The sequence below is a fragment of the Equus quagga genome, chromosome 8 (genome assembly GCF_021613505.1).
Source record: "Equus quagga isolate Etosha38 chromosome 8, UCLA_HA_Equagga_1.0, whole genome shotgun sequence".
Taxonomy (NCBI): Eukaryota; Metazoa; Chordata; class Mammalia; order Perissodactyla; family Equidae; genus Equus; species Equus quagga.
The window spans coordinates 2,260,091-2,281,065 of NC_060274.1; the positions used below are offsets into that span (position 1 = coordinate 2,260,091).

The window sequence follows — 20,975 nt, forward strand, 5'->3', positions numbered from 1 at the left end:
AGCCCCACCCTGCCCTCTGCACAGCAAGGCTCCCCAGGAACCATGAGCACTGCTCCCGGTCCGCTCCTCACCAAACAGGGAAAGCGGCCGATTACAGGCACATGGCCAAGTCCAGGGGTCACTTCATATGGCTGGGCTCTCCCTCCTTCCCGAGACACTCTGGAACTTGGCTTTAGGGCACCAGGCTCCCTTGGGATTCCCCCTTCTCACTGGGGCTCCTTCTCCGTCTTCACTGCCAGTCTCCAGTCTCGCAGCTTTACATGCCATCTAAACCCTGATGACATCCAGGTGTGTGTGTCCACCTCGTCCTCTCCTTGAATTCCAGACCTGGAGGTCCAGCTGCCTGCATGGCACCTCCCAGTGGATGTCCACACCGCCTCCCCATCCCCTGCCAGGCCTGCTGCCCAGGCCCCTCTGCTGTGCTCACCCAGACCCGGACCTTGGAATCCACTCTGCCCTCTCTCTCTCTCACATCCCGTCTGTTGACAAATCCTGCTGGATGCACACAGTGGCGGCACCAGCCCGTTCTCGCTACCCCATCACTGTGAAGCCACCTCTGTCCACTGCGTGGTCGTTACACTAGCCGTCTACGGTCTAGTCTCAACTGAGTGGTTTTATAAATGGGAGTCCATCACCTCCTCCCAGCGCCTTCCCATTTCCTTCAGCATGAAAACCAAAGAGCTCACGGTGGCCCATGCCCTCCCCTGCCTCGGTGTCCGGCTCCTCTCTGACCCTTCCCTCCCACTTGGCTCCAGGATCAGTGAGCTTGGGCCTGTCCTCGGGGAGCCAGGTACACTCCCATGTCAGAGTCTCTGCTCTGAGGTTCTCTCTGCCCGCGACCTCTCCAGACACGCCCGCGGCTCACTCTCACCCTCCTTCAGGATTGTCATCCAACCCTCCCCGATGAAGTAGCACCCACATCCGTCTTGTCCTGCTGCCTGTCCTCAGGCTTGGGCACACCTGGCAGACCAGACACGGAGCTATACAGTCATTGCTGCTCATCGGCCGTCGCAGCACGTGGCTCCGAAGGGCAGGGCTGAGGGATCCCCAGCAGCTACAACAGTCTGGCAGGCACAGGAGCCCAATGCACTGTCTGCAGAATAACTGATGGAGTCAAGAATAGAGGCAGCAGGATAACGGAAACGAGGACACCGTGAACAAGCTAAGGCGTCATCTTCCGTAGCAGATCAATCAGTAGAAACTGCCTTAATTTGACAAATAACAAAAAAGAGTAGCGTCACAGAGGTGTAACACGAGCACATGTGTTGGCGGGATGCAAGGCAAGAGGTTTCCTTCCTCACTCCTGGGGGCTGGCAAAGCCACCGCGGACCACCTTCTGGCCCTGCCTGGTGAGGTTCAGAACAGGCACACGTGTGATGTGCACACATATGATGTGCACATGCATGGTGTGTGTGTGCTGTGCACACACGTGATCCAGCAATCCCACTCCTAGAGCCTCCCCCAGGTGCCTAAGGGACCCCTCAGAGGAGATGCATTTTGCATGGGTTTTAGCAGCAGGGCGTTGCAGGCAACCTAGAAGCCCATCACCGGGGGTGAGGCAACGTGTGGTCGAGGCCAGTCGTCAGTGCCGACCGAGGTTTCCCACCTCCCATTCCAGAGCTTTCTAACACGCCATGTCCTGATCACTGCCTCAGTGTCCACACTTGACTTTATGTGGCAAATATAGACTAAGCACGTACTGTATGCCAGGCATCGTGCTGGGAGCCAGAGTGATGAGCAGAAAGACTCGGTCCCTGCGGTCACAGGACTTACAACTTAGCAGAGAAGGCGACAGGTAAGCACTGACAGCCGGCGACCTGACGTATGAGACCGATGATAATGAGCACCGCAGAATGCAGACATTTCTGAGTTTCTCCCAGCCCCGCTGACACTCTCCTCAGACCCCTTTCCCGACCAGGCCTCGTCCGGGCATTCCTCGTGGCCACACCCGTGATGTCTCCTCAGTGGTTCTCCATCCATTGAGCACCACACCTGTTCTTGCCGTATTTGGAATTGAGCCTGTCTACACTTTCCCGACCAGGCCTCGTCCGGGCATTCCTCGTGGCCACACCCGTGATGTCTCCTCAGTGGTTCTCCATCCATTGAGCACCACACCTGTTCTTGCCGTATTTGGAATTGAGCCTGTCTACACCGAGGTCTCTTTTCCCCTACTGCAGTGGGTCCTGAGTAAAAGGCTTTTACGGCTCTAACTGCTGTCCGGCCCGGTTCTCTTTAGCACCAGCCAGTGGGATCAAACCATCTCCCGTCCACTTCCGGTCGGCAGCCCAGCCGAGAGCTGTTTTCTGAAGGGAGCCAGAGGCCCGTGTGCATGTGCGAGCTCAGCCCGGACACATCAAGAACACTGTCAGTGCCAGCTTTGTGACGGGAAGACTCTCCCTTAAGGCTCTCATATCTTGCTCCTGTTCTGATGACATGACCAGTCCCTCGAGGGGCAGGACGAGAGGCTGACAGCCACACGCAAACCCCAGCACGAGGCGGTCAGCCTGCATGGTTCTCACACCTGCGTGCCCGCTTCCTTCATCCCGATTTCCCGTTGTTTGTGTTCCACTAGTGTCTTTTGCTGTGACAGGAGACAGGGATTCTTTCTGAGAGAGAAGATCTGAACGACCTATTCAGAGGGAAATAAGCAGACGGCGACATCCGGTCTTCGCTGAGCCATCGCTTTCATTTTATTAAAGATCACTTAAAGCCCTTGAAAGAACGGTGTTCAGGGAACATCACAAATTACCAGGAAAGACAGGTTCATTTCAATACATCCAACTCTATAGCCACAGAGATTTGGAGAATTTTGGACAGTTTCCACATTTACCTTAGTAACATTCAAGTACTCAGGTATTGATACTTAAAGAACAGAAATCAAAGCAACCAAGAACACCCCCTCCCCCCACCCCCAGCTATGCTTCACTTTCCTAATTTTGGATACACTGTTTAGACCATGTTACATATTTTGCTTGACTCAGATAGTTTGTTCTATTTTGGGGGCCGTTCCCATGGAAAGAAAATTGGGGGAGGCAGGACCCCTTTAAAGCTGTCCCACTTACCTAGTGTTTTCCATGTCTCCCTTTTTCTGGTGTTACTTAATATCCTATTATTTTAAAAAATTCAAGTTGGAGTTGGAACCATTGTCACCAATTTAGGTTGAGGCCCTTTGCACCTGTAGTCTCCATAAAAAAAAATCAAACACAAGTTTTACAAGCGGAGGGAAAAACAAGGCTTCACCCAGTGAAGACATGTGGGAGGAGTGCCGCTGAGCTGAAAGACGGCACCCCGGAGTCTCGTCTGAAGGGAGAGCGCTGTCTGCGCAGCCATCCCGCCTGCCTCACCTCTGGCGTCACAGCCTCTGCCAACTCCACTCGGGACGGTGCTGTGCCCTGCCCGCCCCAGGCCGCTCAGCCTTCACCACCATCTCCGTCATCCTCCCCACCACCTGCGTAGCTTTCCGGACTGCAGACTGGCTAGAGGGAAGCCCCAGGCCTGCGTCGTCCCGCGGCTCCGGCGGAAGCCTTCCACTCCTGTCCCTTCTCTCCGTGTGGGGACCGCAGCTACCCTCTCGAGTAAACTGATTGGCCTCACGTGGCTTTACGAAACCTGGCCGGAAGCTGCATGAAGAATATAAACCTTCTTATCGTGACTAAGACCCCCCTGGACCCCGGTCCCCGAGGCCCCGCTGCCCTTGGCTCTGGGCTCCCTGACGGCTTCTCTGAGGGTGGCGGCCTCTCGGCCTCCGGGATTTCCTTCCACCTGCAACAGTCTTCTCTCTCAAAAGGGAGCATCGTTTTCTCAAACGGTCTACCATGTCCACAATTTACACCGGATCTTTCCATTGAACCCTCCAAGTGCCCTGTGCATCTCCCTTAAACAAATCCAGTGCTAAACTGTATGGTTACACAAACTTTTCTGTCTTCCTAGACCTGCTGTGGGCTACGTGGGACCACCGTGTCCCCAGTGCCCGACACTGAGTAGGCACTCTTAAATTGTATTTGTTGAATAAACTGTGCAAGAAATTGTCTTTTATATCCCAATTCAAGTCGAATATGTGTCTTTTAGGGTTACATGACTTCTTTGAGTAAATTGGATGAATACTAGAAGGAGAAACCTGTCACTTTTTGCGCTGTCATTTTTTTCCCTCTGCAAGTCATTCCACTTAACTTTTGCTGTGGCTTAATGTTACCGTAAGTGTGGAAATAAATTTCTGAAATCAGTTTTCCATGCAGTAAAGCAGAGGAAACCGCTGTCCGAGGGCACAAACTAGGACACTGTCAAGTGCCCACGGCGATTTTTACAGGACCCCAGAGACAGAGACCACAGTAGGAGAGAATATTACTTCCACTAAGAGCAACAGAACTATGGCCTTGAGACGGGACTGAATCAGTCTTAATACAGACTTTTTTTTTTTTTGATTAGCCCTGAGCTAACGTCTGCTGCCAATCTTCCTCTTTTTGCTGAGGAAGACTGGCCCTGAGCTAACATCCGTGCCCATCTTCTGCTACTTTATACGTGGGATGTCTACCACAGCGTGGCTTGCCAAGCGGTGCATAGGTCCTGACCTGGGATCCCAAGAGGTGAAACCCTGGGCCACTGAAGCGAAACATGAGAACTTAACCACTGCACCACTGGGGCCAGCCCCCAGACTCTAAATTTTTGACTCCCCAAACTTTAAAGTACCCTTTTGGGCATTAAAACATACTAAAAGTGAGGGGCCGGCCCCGTGACCGAGCGGTTACGCTCTTGCACTCCACTTTGGCGGCCCAGGGTTTGGCAGGTTTGGATCCTGGGTGCGGACATGGCACCGCTCGTCAGGCCACGCTAAGGTGGTGTCCCACATGCCACAACTAGAAGGACCCACAACTAAAATATATAACTATGTACTAGGGGGATTTGGGGAGAGAAAAAAAAAAACATACCAAAAGTGCTGTTTCAATTTGTGAACATGCGGTTCTGCCAAAAAGATCTCCACCAGTTTCTACAACCCTGAGACACTGCCTCCTCCTCAAAGTCGTCTTGAAATGCTGGGGCGCGGTCCGAGCCCGGCACTCCTGCCCAGAGGCCGTGGAGAGAAGGTCAGCTAGACACAGGGAGGCGCAGCTGGTGCGTGGACAGGAGGAAGCGTGTCCGAGGGGCAGGGCTGAGCCGAGGCCCTGTTCCATCTGCACGCGGCATGGGCCTGGCACTTCTGTAATCACGCACCCCGCCACGTGAGCCACCTCAGGGGGGTCCCCACCCTCAAACACATCTCACCAGGACATCTTGTGTATGCAATTTGCGAACTCCTGGGCATGCTTAAGAATTCAAGGAGGCGATGCTGTGACAGCGTCACTGAGAGAGTCTTAATAGCCCTGGGGATTGCTAACGTGCTGAGCAGAGGTCACAAAAGTCTGGGGGCTGAGTGTAAGGGACCACGGTCGGGGGGACCTGGAAGCTTCGTGACGTCCGGCTGCATGGTGGGGACAGAGGGCACTTCCCCACAAACCGAGCATGCTGCCTGACAAGGAAATGGCGCTCAGCTTAACAAATCAATGGACCGGGGGTGGGGGGCTGACAGGACTAATACAAGCTTTGTCAGCACTATTAAAATAACAGCAAACACACTTAAATACATACAAAGTTTATTAAAAATAGGCTGCAAATGAAATACAGTAGAAAGGGACACTACAGCAGTTGTGACGTTTTCCACAGTGACGCACAGGCAGGAAAAGCACTTCCCATGTATTCACATTTGACCTCATCTAAGGACGGCCAAATCCTCCTGTTACGGGCTCACAGGCACACACACAAACGTCCCTGGATGTAGCTATTTACATGCGTTTGCGCGGACGTATGTGTATTTGTTGTTTTCCACATATTAACAGGAGAGTTGTTCTCCTGCATCTTTTTCCGTAAAGAAGGGGTGGGCCGCATCCCACCAGGCGGCCAGCGCTCTCCAGGCCTCGGGGAGGAGCCCACTTTGCCGCGTGCGTGGAGCCAGCACGCCGGTCCTTCCTTGCATTTTACTCTTACTTAAACACGGGAAACAGTAAAAGCACACTTCCAAATAAGAACCCTGATTGACACAAAAATATTTACACTCGCATTTTAATGATTCCTCATACAACTCTCATTAAAGTGATCGTAAGGCCAGAAAGCCTCTCCCTCTTCTGTTTCAAAGTGTGTACGTTCTCTGAACATACACATCTGTAAGAGAACAATACGGTACAGGAAAATCACCCAGACCCCACAGCAGGGCTTTGTCAAATAGAAAATGTGCTCGTAATCACAAAGTAATTTACCATTTTAACATCACAACATAAACAAAGTGAGGTCCATCTCCCCAACGTCAGCTACATAGCCATAGCTGAAGAAATGACAGTGTGACTGATAATTCAACAATGAAAATTAAATAACTCTATTAGAGTGTAAAAAAATAGCTTGAACTGCCATGAGTTATTCTTACAATATTTAAATTACAGATGTCATATGCAGTTGAACCCTTCCGCTCCCTGACAGCATACCAAGGGAAATCTAGTGCTGCAAATTTAAAACCTCTAACAACAGCTGTGCTGGAGTGTCAGCTGCTAATCTCGGTTCCTCTCAGGTATTTTCGTTCCTATTCACAGCAACACCGTGTGACTAAGGACATCCTCTTTCACAGATTCCCTTGGAATACCTGAAATATTTAGTTAACTTTCTAACTTAACTGCCATCTTCAAAATCACCAATGATTTATTAGTCTAACAATAATCTGATATTTATAAAAATAAAATTTCCTAAGTTTAAATCCTCAACATTTTCTTCTTGGAGAAATTCTTTCCAATCACACGTTTAGCATTGATCAGGCGGGCGTGTACCTGCAAGGAATGAGATGGAGCAAAGTCTCTGGTGCGCATCGTCCTCCTGCGTCGTGACCACGCAGAGACCAGAGGGGCTGCCACGTGGGCTGCGCTCGACGTACAGACGGCACGTGCTGGCGAGCCCTCTCCCCGGGGAGGCGAGACCTGACTCGTCCCGAGAACAGTGTGCAGTTGCTACTAAATAGTGCAAACGATAGTCTGGGTGGTTCAAGCTATTCTGCGTGAGCTAAAAGAAAGTCTTTGAGAAAGAACAGAAATGAAACTTCTTTGTGCTCCTTGGGGAAGAGACGGGAGGAGAAACATTTCATTATCTTCTACGGCCCTTCATTCTGTCCCCTTTCAAACTCAGACTCCAGAAAAGAAACTAAAAAAAAGTTACCTTTATGTGAGTCAGAGACTTAGGAAATTAGTATTTAAATTGTAGAAAGGACAATCTCTCGGCAAAATAAAATAGAATTCCTTGGAACTGGAACGTCTCCGACCCGACATTGTGGAGGCAGCGGTGGGGACCTGGGGACGCAGCCTCCTCTCCCGTCTCCAAGCCCTGCCCGCGGTGCCCCCCTCCTCATTTGGTGTTCAGCTCGTTCTCCAGCTCTGTCAACTTCCGAGACGCTTTGACTCTATTGGACACATCCTGACCTTGTGAAAAGAGGCGCTGGCGTTCTTTGAAGGTCAAGTTTTCAGGGGCCCCAGAACCTCCAGGTGCATCTGCGTCTTGGCTGCATTAGGGGGAAATGCACAAGATTATTGGTCAAGATGGACACAGCCTGTCGACAAGGAGCTAAGTTTACACAGCGGGCAGCTCAGTGAGACCTCCTGTGAGAGAGACTCATTCTTTAATCGTGCCACGACCCTCTACCTTTAGTGAAACTTACTGGGGCTGTATTTAAACGCATGCAGGAAAAGGCAAAGTGTTCTCCTTACTAAAACGTTAACTTTCTCCAGTCACATCTGACTCTCAGAAAGCCAGTAACTTCAACTTCAAATTCCCATAGGAGTGCAGGAAATTCCCAAGAGTTAAGTTTAGCTGAAGAGGACAGAACATTGTAATGAATCCTGCATGTGTCTGAGGACGTCCATCAATACAGCGAACTTAACAAGCCGCAGGGAGATAGGAGGGCTTTCTGGATTAGCTCACACCACTGCTTGTGACATCGGCACTGGCCTTCTGCAGCCGAGCAGGGCCCCTGCCTGTGACATGGGCGCCGGCCTTTTGCAGCTCAGCGGGGCCCCTGGACGCTGCTGGAGAACTTTCGACCTTATCTGGGGGAAGCAACAGCAGCAGGCCCAGCTGCTTCTTAAGTTCTGACTAGAAAGCCTGGTACCTCCCCACTGTCTGAAACAGAATTGCTCCAGCAACACAAGATACACACACAGCATGGACACTCATAGTTTTGTACAATGAGCAGCATCTGGGCTGATGATGATGTCTCTGAAGTTTGAATCCAGCCTCACACAAACATGGCGAGGGGAAGGAAAAAAGAAACCAATTCCGATGAAGTCACTTGTCTAGGACAACTGTAAATACCTTTTGGACAGTCTCTCTCTTGAATCCCGATGAGCATCATGGGCACCGAGGGCTGTCACAGCAGATCCCGTGTAAGAGTTTGGTCCTTTTCCATAAAAGAAGAAGTCAAAGTTAAAGTACTTGCGTCATTTCCCAAACTTTGCTCCTGATAAAGATGCAGTGCCCATAGAAGCCATGAGACATCTTTAACTACTGAATAAAGGAAGCAGAAGCCTCTTCAAATCAGACCAGAGGTCCAGCAATCTTAATCTCACGTCCCTGAGTGGCCTGAGTGATCCAACCACGACCGTCACATGGGGCTGAGGGCCTGGCCTGCTGTCCTCAGGCATCAGAGACACACACAGGTCTCAGACAGTAACAGCCGAAAAGTCCAAATCAGACAAAAATTCGGAAGAAAAGTCCACAAAGACTGACTTAAATGGGGAGCTGGCAGAACTTTCCAGACTCTCCAGACACTAAGAATTTTCTTGCAAAATCACTGAGAGCAAATATAGCCCAAAGATTAAGAAGTAATCACACGACTGAAGTTCCCCTTCTCAGGACAGCCACCAAATCTTTTCTCAGAGTGAGTGGCTATAGGGACCAGGCCTGGGCAGAGTGGTTAAGTTCACACACTCTGCTTAGGCGGCTGAGGGTTCGCCAGTTCGGGGCCTGGGCATGGACCGACACACTGCTCATCAAGCCATGCTGAGGCATGTCCCATGTAGAAGAAATAGAAGGACTTACGACCAGGGTATACAACTATGTACTGGGGCTTTGGGGAGAAAGAAAAAAAGAGGACGACTGGCAATAGTTGTTAGCTCAGGGCCAATCTTCCTCACCAAAAAGAAAAAGATATATACGTGACTATAATTATTAAAACAAAAAAAACCCGTTTTAAACAAACAAGCTACCAAAAAACCCTAGGGTTTGATACTAGTGCAGGAGATATGAAATCACAGACAAAATAAAACAAGACCCCAGCAGCACGGAGTGAGAGAAGAGAGAGACTGTGTACCCCTCTGGCCTGCGGCCCCAGCTCAGCCTGTGGCTGGCGAGTAAGAACAAGGAGTGACATCGACCTGTCTGGTAACACCACCACCTGCCCTGTCTACTCCAGGGTTGTTGAAGGTCAAAAGAAATGATGCAGATAAGAGTTTCATAAATGTACCCAAATATAAGACTACAGTGGCACGGATGACATATTAAAAGAATAATGTATTAAATCAGCATTAATACATTTCTATTAAGTGTAACAGCAGCAAGAAAAAGAAAATTTCACACTTGAAAAGTCTTTTGCTTCCAAGAGCACGGGCTGTAGCAATAAATGGTCAAAATCTTCAATGAACACTGACAGTATTGTGTACTGGATTAAACAGGCCACAAAATTATTGCAAAGTTTCAACATTAAAATTATCCCTTTTAGACAAGTTGCACAGAGACGAATTTTTGTGTTTCTTTTCTCCATAACAGGACCTGCTACAAAGAACACACCTGCCACACGTGCGGCAGAGCTCGGCTAAGGCTCAACGACCCCTCTGTGCACTGCATCTTTCCTTGTTATTCAGAGCAGGGCTCCTAGAATCACGCTATCAGAAGGCACCCTCGGCAAAGACTCAAAAGATGAACGAGAAACACACCTCCAACTGAAAGGAAGCCACGGCAGGCCTTCGGACAATTTATTTTTGCACGGTGGAATTTTCTCAATTTTAATTCTAAATTTTTTCTTCATTTTGTTTGTTTTTAAAAATGTATCTTTTGAGCTTTGTTTTAAGAATGATACTTGCTTCTTCCACTGGTAAAAATCAATTCTTAAAAATTTTCAAAATTTTTAGAGTTAATCAGAATATCAAATACTGTCAGCTGACAAGATATGAATCAATATCACGCATTTCAAATGATTTTCAAAGAACTTTGGTGAAGACTATTTTTCAGTGTGCTGCTAGGCTGAAATCTGCCGTTATCCATCCCACTCCACACCCCATTCTGGTCCTCCGGCACCCAGTGAAAGAGAGCAAGTCCGGCCCGCAGAAGCATGCTTTCCCAGAGTGCTCACGACAGAGAGCGGCACACGGGAGCGCGGCAATGTCGTGAGATGGCGGATGGCAAGGTCAGAATGCCTCTGCGTTTGGTGCAGACAGCTTGTACTTTACGAAGGAAGTCTTCACAGAGGCCCGAGCAATGAGATGCAGGGTCTATCCTGCTCCTATGCGGTGTGTTAGGTGTGAGATAAAACACGGGTTAGTGGTGCGACTGAAAAGCCAAGATGGTTAGAAGTGACACCTCCTACAACACCCCGTCACCAACCTCGTATTTATTTGGGTCATGACGCTTACAAAATGTCTAAAGTTCAGCTCGTAATCTGACGGAAGGAGATCAATGGCATCTCATTTAAAAAATTACTATTATTCCGTAAGTGTCTCTGAAGGTATTACACTGTAGACACTTACAACAGAAATTGTAAAAAAAGATTTAATTTTGGCTTCTGAGTGACTCAACCTAAATATTATTATATTCTGAACCTTTGAAGAGGATCAAAGCTCTGGCTCAGGTGGGAAGAAAGATCCCGGCAAAACTCATTTGTTACGTGAGTCGCGATTACGTGAGCTATGAAGATTCAGCTCCTCTTGGAACGGCTGTGAGCCCATCTGTCAGACTCCTGCACTCGCTTACTGCCAGCATCGCAGGTTTGTTTAGAGCAGCAGGCCTAGTCTGAAATGGGATTCCTTCTAATTCAGCTACCTTTTGAAGTACTACTTTCGGGGCTGTCTCACGAACTGCCCATTGGCTGCACAGTGAGCCCCGAGTCCAGGCCGAGGCAGGAGCGCTGTGGCGCTCTGCAGCTGGCGGGAAGGACTACAACCAGCGGGTTCCAGCTGCACGCCTACACTGCGGGCTGGCTGTTCGCGCTGTGAGCTCCGAGAAGGCGCTGGAAGGAATGACACCAGTCAGGGGAAAGAGCCATTCCACAGCGACCAGGTTCTGGCCCTGGCGGGGCAGCTCACCCTGAGCAGGGCCACTAACCCCGCTCAGCAGAGCGCGCCCACTGCTGCAGCCAGACCACCAGACGCAGCAGTCAGCTCACAAGCCACCGCCACGTGGCAGCTGATCCCAGAGCATGGGTTCTACTTAAGTTAAATGACGGGAACTGAACACCTAACTGTGACACTACCATCTTTAGACACCAAAATGCGTGAAAAGGGTGTTGTTCCTCCAAATAGAAGGATTATTTGAAGAGGCAGAGAATGAAGACCGAGACCAACAGTACTTCAGGGGTCTGAGGAGTAACAGAGGGGAGTGATTGCCACCGGCCAATCCAAAAATCGAATTCTTTAAAGGAAAGAAGCAATCGGAGTACTGAGGTGTTTCCCTGAGAGAGTGCGAGCACAGACATTACGATCGATCGGAACAGAGGGAGACCACCACGCCGAGACTAGCGATCAGGTGAGATCGAACCCCAGAGCAAGCGCCGATCACGGGCGGCCCTAGGGCGGAGGCGCGGCTCCAGGGTGCCGTCGGGCCGAGGAGCCGGCCGGTCCGTTCTTTACCTCGACCCCGGGAGTGGCTGGGCGGGCGGACGCCTGGCTTTTTTGGAGGGGGCGGGGGCTGGCCTGCTTCGTGAGCAGTACTGTTGGCGCTGGCCGAGGGCGGCTGGAATGAGTTGGAGAGAAAGATGCCATCGGAGGCCGGGCGCGGCCGGCGCGGGGGCTGCGGCGGAGGCGCGGCGGGAGGCAGGGCCCCGGGAGACTTGCTCGTGCCGGCCCCCCGGTGCTGACCTGCTAGGCTGCCGTCCTCCGCCTCCTCCTCGCCGTAGGCGACCAGCTTGGCGGTGTACAGGGCGTCGGGGGACAGCGCCTGCGCCTGCAGGAAGGAGGCGCCGCGCTGCGGCGGGGGCGGGGGCGCGCCGGCCGGGGGGGACGGGGGCGGCGGCTCGTAGCCGCGCGGCAGGGGGGGCCGGCCCAGCCCCGGCTCCTCGGGCTCCAGCAGCCTGCGCTCGGCCTCGTCGTGCTGTCTGCGCCTTTCGGCTTCCAGGCGGCTGTAATACCCTTCTTCCTGTCGCCTCTGCAGGCGGGAATAGAAAAAGCGCAAAGGTCAGGGTGGGGGACCGCGGCCCACCCGCACGGCCTGCAAGGACGTGTTCACCCTCAGCCCCCAGCGATGGTACCGGATCCTGGGAAGGTGAAGGGTTAACATGACTGCTGTGACGGAAACGGGCAGAGAGACCTGGCACCGGGCGCTCCTGAGACTCCAAGTGCGCTCACCATGCTCCGGAGCCACCTGGCGTGCACTCCAAGGAGGGGACGCACGGCCGAGCGCTCAGGTCCTGGGGCGGCGCGTCCAGCCACTACATCCGTCCCCATCCCGCTATCACTAGCTCTCAGTCCTCCTCTGCCGCTCCGTCTGTCTCTGTCCTTCAGTTTCTGGCAGGAGATTAACTTACCTGTGACTGCTGAGTGTAAAGACAAGACAAAACCAAAAATAGGCTACCCCTGGCTTTCTACAGGCGGCACCTTAGGAGCGCAAACTCGTCTGTGCTCTCACTGACCCCCCGCGTCCAGAAGGCACCCTTCCTCAGAGGGTCGAGTCATCTGGGTGATTTCGTTACTCAGAGAGAAATTAATAGGAAACCGCAAGCTGTAAGAAACATTACTCACTTTCCCAAAGCAGCAATCTAACAAACGTGCTTCCCACAGTTCTTAATTTCTATTTCAAATCTTAATACGCTCCCTGACAGACACAAAATCAGAGAGGCAGGCATTAATAGCAACAGCAACAAGATTTTCAAATATATTTTGACACACACTGTACATTTTTTCTGACATACATCTGTACAAACTACAGTTGACAGTGTTAAATTATTTTAACATTAAAAAAGATAACAGCACAGTTTTGTTAAAGATTGACAATAGTTTCAGAACACAAGAAAAAAGTAAATAGGAAAGGGAACGAGAGAGAAACAGAGTAACCTGCCTTAACCTGACTGAGGTTAAGGCTGCAGAAGGGAGCGATGAAATTTACATTCATTCCACCAAAGAGACCTAACTTTGGGACCTTGCTGGCATCAGGATAAAAGTGAGCAGTCCCATTTCAGTCGGAATGCTCGTTTCCTCCCTGCTCCCTCCTGGGCCATCCCCACGCGCACACACAGTGGAGACACAACAGCCAGCGCTCTGCCTCCTGAGGGAGAAAACTCTAAGAACGAATGCCAGCCCCAATCCCGGCCCTGGACCTGACTTCTCCATTTCTCCTCTTACTCTACGTCGAGGCCTCCTAAACGAAAGACATTTAACCTTATTTTCTACGCAAAATAAGTGTTCTCTTGGGGTGGGGAATGGACTCTGGAAGGGCCCTGGGGCTCTGCGGGGAGCTGTCAGGACTCCTAGCATCACACGAAGGGCAGCTGCTTGGGGACAGTTTAGGGGGAACGAACGTCCTCTCTGAGTTATGCTGAGAGAGAGACAATCACACGACCCGGGAAGGTGCTTTCTACCCAACAAATGAATGTCACCTTGTCCCAGGACAAAGCAAACCCATCAATTTTGGGCATTCTGTATAAAAAATAGGTTATTCAGCTTCTTTTTACATTGACCACTCAATTATAGAAGCAGTTACTGAGACACAGGTGAGTCTGACATGATCGTGAGCTGTGGGAACGCACATCGGAAAAACCGAGCCACCCAGGAGCCTCTCGGCACGGCGAAGGCAGCCTGGCCCCGTCCAGCGTGCGCTGCGCTCGGGGTGGCCACCTGCCCTGCTACGGCACGGGGCGCGGCCGCACCTAACCAGCCTGCAGACAGCAGGCCTGCAGGCCTCCAGGGCAGGCAGAACACTCCGGGCAGAGGCTGCGACAGCGGGGGACGTGGGGCCCGGAAGCACATCCTTCCCAACAGCCACGGAACAGACCGTGAAACCCAAGCTCTACTGGCTCCACTTCTGGAAACCTGATTTCCTCAGAAAAGCACCGACTGACATACCGCTACCCTAGCCAAAGCCTCAAGGGGAGCCTAGCCCTGGGCGCAGGGTCTCCAAGAGACTCCCAGCCGTGCAGACACGCAGACAATGTGGCGACAGGCTCTGGGCACGGTAACGTCTACACAGGGGAAAGTGCTGATTTCAACACACTGTGTGCGCACACTATGTGTTCTATGTTCACGTCAGCGAGTATCATCGTTTCTGTCAATCTCACTCTGCTTGTAACGCACCCTAACAGATCGCGTCACTATAAAAAGCTCCCCCAAAGTTCTTTCCCGGGGGCGGGGAAGGCGCTCTGTTAATACAGTTCACTGGACTATCAAAGAAGGAATTAGGAATAAAAACTAAAGCTTCCCCTGTCAGAAGTGGTGGTGCTCCAAGCTTCTGCCTTCACAGAAGGGAAGTAACAGAAGAGCGGCTTCTCCCAGACCACGTCCAGGCACAGGCGATGCCCTCGGGAGGCTCGGCTGCGCATACATGGAGAGGGTCCAGAGGACGGCATCGCCGAGTTCCCGTTTCCCAGAATAGGTCAAATGAGTTGTCACTTCAACTGAAAGGATTACTTGAATTAAAAAGCCCACATATGGAAACAAAGTAATAACTCAGAATATTTATCAGATTACATACTAAGTTAAGTTTTCCTTGTACCATGTTTTTTATAAGCCTTCTGCTCTCTTTACCATCAGGGAGAGTTGGGTAACTTCAGCAAGCAATCTATTTGAAATGCTCACTGTTAACAGACTGTGTTCTACGTTCCTGCTGCTTCCCACGGCTCAAATCCAATCTGAACACAAGTGAGCAAACACATCTGCACACTAACGGGCTGGACCACGTCCAGGAAGGTCAGGGCCCAGACTGAGCCGACCTGTGGCAAAGAAGCTCACGACTAAACAGGCTGAAGAGTTCGCAAGTTTGACAGAAAAAACTCAGAGGAAAAGGGAATCTGGAGACAGTTCAAGAGAGGTAGGTGGGCCAGATCGGGCTAAAGTTTTTGGTCCAATAACCAAGCTGGGGGACCGAGGCCCTGTTTCATCCTGTGCATTTTAAGGGACACAGAATCTCTCGCCTGCTTTGCCCAGCCCATCGGTTACGCTCAGGCTAACGTGGTGCAATGCTAGCTGCCCTCAGAGAGCCATAACCTTTTCCTCGGCATCCCGTCTGACTCGCTCCTCCTCCTGCTGGCGCCGCTCTTCCTCCTGTCTGGCTCGGTCTTCTGCTTCCCGTTTACGCATCTCTTCTAGCTGCTGCTGCCGTCTCCGCTCCTCATCCTGTAACTAACAGCAAATTAATGTTAATTTCCATTCAACAAACTCCACCAGCACAAGACATACGAAGCGCGTACTGAGACAAGCAGACACAAACACAATACCAGGTTAAAGCACGGCCGAAAGACGTTACGACGTACACATCTTACAGCTCTGCAGTTTCGAAATAAATCACCTAAAAACTCTGTCCCCACAGATCCAGAATTATTCTTCCATTAATTGTGGCTCGAAGCAAGAAGGAATTTACCTTGGACATTCACACATCAAACAAGCATGATTCTTTTATGATACTAAATTTAAGTTAACCAGCTCATGTAAATTAACAGACTCGAACAACAGGCAGACTCCCAGCTGATGACACTGCAGAGCACACTCGACCATCCTCCTCCCCTTGCCCTCGTCAGTTTGTTTCCACTATGAATGTCAAGAAACAGCCTCCCCTGCTCTGGACCACAGCAGATGAACACTAGCCTCTCAGGGGTGGGGGGAGCTCACGTGGCAGCACAGGACTCGGGGAACATGTGGCTGCTCACAGGGCGTGTACAGTAGCCCCCTCTTCCTGGGGACCAAGTGTCTAGCACTCTTCCCACCCTGGCCCTTTGCCATCAGTTAGCTCCCTCCGGATCATCCTGGACTTCCAGAATTCCTTCCCAGCTCAGGGACACCCCCGAACTCCGAGTCACAGAATCTAAGCCTGAAATCTGGAAGGAATCTTACTCTTACTCACTCTTTCGCTACATCTCTACCCAACTGTCCGTCCTGTCTGAACACTTCCAGCTTCTGGAGCCCTGCTGCCTACCTCCCAAGACAGCATGTGCTATTTTCAGGGAACCGCCAGTCAAAAAGTTCTTGTTGGTCTACAATGCATCACCTGATTTCTATTTTTCGTCATTCAGGCTCTTGCTTTTTGAAACACAAATTTATAATCTTTCTTTCATACCATTCAAATACTTAAAGATCACTTCAAAAATCGAAGATGCATCTCCTCTTGGGTTTTCAGCTCCTTTATCCCCCGGTCACATTTCTCTATCGCTATAGGTTGCAAATACCTTTTCTAAACGGGAATCCTGAATTAAAAGCACATTTGACCAGCAGAGAACAGAATACAAGTCTCTCTTTTTGTCATCTTGATATAATACAGCTACTAAGCTTCTGTTGTTACAGCCTAGGACAATGGTAAATTTGAAACTGTGCACTCTCTGGTTATTTCTTATCTGTTAGACACCTGGCTGCAGCCACACCTGCAGCCCTCCACCGTCCCTCAGCAAGAGGAGCTGATTAAAACTTTTAAAAATTAAACTGGAGCTGGAAGCCATCCAGTTCAATCTCTAACCAGCGCAGGAGCCCTTAGGTAAAATCTCTCCAGGTGTCTCACTCCCTGCAGTTACTAATTATTCTAGAAACTGTTCACAGCAAAAACAGAAAATATGAACTTCTGGATTTGAACTGTGTTTGTATTTGTTTAAACAAAAACCTAACAACTTCACTCATGCTTGACTTCTGTATCTGGTGGGAAAGTAACTAATTCGTATCATTAGGTGTTTTCATGTCAGTGAACAATAAAACATCTTAGAAAAAAATTAAAATTCCCTTCTCAAGACGACAAATTAATTTCACTTCCTCTTTAGGACAATCTAGGTCTAAGCCCAGAAGGGATGTTAGGATAACTGGCTTGTAGGGGCTTTGTAAAAGCAGCAGATGCTGCTGAGAGAGACCCGAAAGGCAAAGCACAGTCAGAGGTGCCTCCCAGGGCCCTGCAGAGTCAGCGCCCGCCTGAGGGCTCCGCAGGAGGCAGACAGCCGAGGGCGGAAAACCGAGCAGGAGAAACAGCACCCAAATACAAATAACAAAATAAAACAGCAACTGAGAGGGGTCAATAGCCCACAGGAAAGTAATTTATGCAAATATAGAAAACTGCATTAATGCAATAAAAGTTTTTCTGTCTCCCAGTAGAGCAAGCACAAACTAATTTCATTATGTTATACTGTCTAGAACTAAATAAAAATAAGTTATAAGAAAGAAAAAGTGTACAATAAATAGCCAATTAGTTCTTTTAAATTAAACAGGAGTATAATTTTAAGAAACCAGAACAATTACAATTTCCATAAATTATAATTACAGATACAGAATGCTATCTTAAATCTATAAACAGGCATTTTCTCTTAAAAACACTCATTCTTCTAAATCTGGATGGTGGTAAGCAAGGAGCCTCTCTTTGTGCTCAGTTCACTGGTTGCTATTTTTAAAATAGGGCAAATGAAGGAGCGCCATCATAATTCAGGCCGTTTCTCTCCACTATTTGGTAAGTTGATTCATGGATTTTCATTTTCAAAACAGAGATTGTTTTGTTCTTCAAAGATATGCTGTTTTACGCCCCCTACCCCCCAAAAAAGCATTAATGAGAGAAAAGAGAATCTCTTAATTTACCCCAAATAATAGCTCAAGATGGTACACTGAGCTGTATGGTTTACTTTCATCCAATAATGATTAAAGGCATTTCAACCTAAGTTACAAATTAATGACTGATATCCAATGACAAACTGTCTGTTACATTAACACCCTGAAGTTAAATGAAAAGGAGATGAGCTCGCTGTTTTACATTAAAAGAATGAGAAGTCAGATGCGATCAAAGCAGGCTCGTACCAAGTTCTATTTGGGGAACAGATCTAGCAGATGGAACGATAATTCTCACAGGATGAATCAAGACGTCCAGACTGAAGTTACTGTACACCAAGAACTATGCCGAGATCTCAAAAAGCCAGTTTGTAAGCTTAAACCAACGTTTGGCTTTACTGGTAAGTCCACATTTCTAAAAAGAGGTATTTTCAGGTAAAAAAACAAAAGCATATTGAGATCTGTGTGGTTATAATTTTATACAACAAAATGCATTAACTTATATCTTTAATTTATAGTAGAAATCCCATTAAGGGAAACAATCATGTTGAAATATCCAAATACAAAATAGGGCCAAGGTATCCTTTCCTTTTGGACACTTTCTCTGAAGATACAAATGAAAGTCTGTTGAGCACATTACTCATAAGAAATGCTTCTCTCTGCAGCCTTTGGGGCTCATACTACCCACTGAAAACACACCCTCAGAAAATTTTAAGGCCTGACAATGAAGCCCCGATGAGGCCACTTATCACTGCTGGCCTCCGGAACCCGAGACCCGGGTAGGGCCCAGCTCTGCGGCTTCTCGGCCCCGTTTCCAAGAGAAGTGCACTCTGCGGACCTGCCGAGGGACCAGGTTCTCCCTTGTGAACAGGGGTGCGCCAAACCCTCCACGGCAGCACTCAGCACTCAGGAGTGAGGGCTCCCTTCCCCTGGCGGGGCCCTTACATTTTTTTTTTCAGTTTAAGGAAAACTACAATTTTATCGGAAGGTGGAGATCTCTGGCGTAGCTGTTGACATGCTCTGGTAGACAGAGGAGGTGGAGAAGAGTCAGAGTGACCCCGAGCACGCGGTGGGCTCAGAGCACCCACCACACCCCCTGGGTTCTGCTTCATCTCTACCATCACGTGAATCCTGTGTTCTGCTCCAAGATACAGACATGTTGTTTTGACTGTGAACATATTTCTCCTCCTAACTCCTCGAGTAACACTGACCCCTCCTGAAGATGGGCTGTGTCCACCTCTGGCCTTGACATCCTGGGCAGGGCCATCTCCCACTCCTGAGGCACCTCAACCCGAACAGGCAAAAAACAGTCTGCTGGAGCCAGTCCTCTCTGAAGGTGCGACTCTCAGTGAGGGTCCCAAGAATTCCTGCTTGAGGTTTTCATGAAACTTTTAATTCAACCCTTCTGTGCCCGGACGCTCCAGAGGGGTACGCCCCGTTTCCACAGTCCTGCAGAACAACCAGACGGGAAAGTGGCCTAGGAGGGAAGATCCAGCTTGGGTCTCCACAGGAGGAAAACAGAAGAGCCACTGAAATCCCGAAAACATCACTTCACTGGTATTACCCCAAAATAATACCCCAAGGAATTCGTCCTGTGGGCTGTCAGGTCATTGGAGTCAGCACATGAGCCACTAAAATGGTAACAAGACAAAGCTGAGACGAGCCAACTGAGACCCTGGCAGGTCACCTAAATCTCTAGTTGAAAGATGGTTCCTAGCAACAGAGTGTTATTTTTATGAGCAGGAGACACTTTGGTACAGCAGAAAAGCACTGAATGCCAACTCAGAAAATTCTGGTTAGAATCTCGACTCCCACTCTCTGATACTGGGGGAGTCTCTCAAACGCTGGGCTTGCCCTCTGTGGCACCCACATCACAGGGAAACAAGGAGGAATGCACATCATTACGTGGCACGAGTCACACACCCAAGCATCAGGCGGAGGGACCTGCTGCCCTTGGACTTCAGCCAGGGGAAGCGACAGCACGGGCAACATCCACCCCACCCCGTACAGGAGTGCAGGAGGGGACGGGGCCCAGGCAGGGGGAGGCGAGGACAGAACAAGGGCATCCTGTAGGCCATGGGGAGACCAGAGTGTTTCTCTAAGTGACAGGGCAGCACCGTAGGCTCTGAGCACTCGTGAGACCTGGCATGCTTCTAAGAGATCACCGCCACTGCTGTGTTGCAGCAGCCTATCAGGGGGCAAAGGCCAGGCAAGGGACTCAGCAGGAAGTCGTCTCCTGCAATGCAGGCAAGAAAGGACGGTGGCGCAGCCAGGTCAGACCGAAGAACTTCTCACTGGAGAGAACAAAGGGGTCACGGCGACTGTCAGGGTCCTAGACTGAGCAACGACAAGGAGCAGCTAGAGTGGGGAGGCGGACGGCAGGGGAGGTGGCAGCACGGCGCAGGGCAGGGAGGGGTGGAGCAGTCGTGAACGTGCTAGAATCTGAACGGCCGTCTGACTCTGAGTGGAGGTGCTCTGTCAGCAACGCAGCGAGGAGCCTTCCATCCGAGAGGGCTCTGACCAGAGACGTGAAGGGGGCGCCCGGCTCAGCCAGGTCACGGGTCAGGAGGCGGCGGGCACAAAGGGCGCGAGCCCAGAGAGAAGCAGCAGCGGGCCCTGGACCATCTGGGGCGAGGGGCCACTCCCAGACCCGGGGAAGAGCAGAAGGCAGGCAGGACCCGCCAACGTCTCTGAACTCGGCTGCTCCCCAACAGGAAGAGGCCTGCCTCGTTCATCCCGTCTGTCGTCATAAAACCCCGCGAGGAGCCTAAGGAAACGCCTGAGACCCCCACGGGCCGCGTTCCCACACACAGGCCACCCGGTCACCTTCTCCCTGTTATCTTAGCAGAGGACTAACCCTAACAGGGGAGGTTCTCCCAAGACGGCCTGGCACGGTGATGCCATGAGAACTCTACAGATAACATCGTTAATAATATTCACCGTTACTGGAAATTAGGCTGAGAAATGCGCAGAAACAAGGGGGTTTCT

The 20,975-nt window shown here is 50.3% G+C and overlaps 1 protein-coding gene across 7 annotated transcripts in view; it reads right to left on the bottom strand.

Moving 5' to 3' along the window:
- Positions 1 to 5,610: 5,610 nt before the first annotated feature.
- AFDN (afadin, adherens junction formation factor) overlaps positions 5,611 to 20,975 on the bottom strand; it is a 109,815-nt gene continuing 94,450 nt past the window's right edge. For 3 of the 7 annotated variants that reach the window (XM_046670533.1, XM_046670532.1, XM_046670536.1), the window contains 4 exons: positions 15,468 to 15,602; positions 12,132 to 12,417; positions 8,377 to 8,461; positions 5,611 to 7,567 (listed from right to left, as the gene is read on the bottom strand). In XM_046670533.1, coding sequence (XP_046526489.1) covers positions 7,414 to 7,567; positions 8,377 to 8,461; positions 12,132 to 12,417; positions 15,468 to 15,602 — 660 coding nt within the window. In that variant the 3' untranslated portion in view covers positions 5,611 to 7,413. Of the gene's footprint in view, positions 7,568 to 8,376; positions 8,462 to 11,903; positions 12,418 to 15,467; positions 15,603 to 20,975 lie in introns of all 7 variants that reach the window. The other 4 variants (XM_046670531.1, XM_046670537.1, XM_046670535.1 and 1 more) reach the window with 2 other exon arrangements.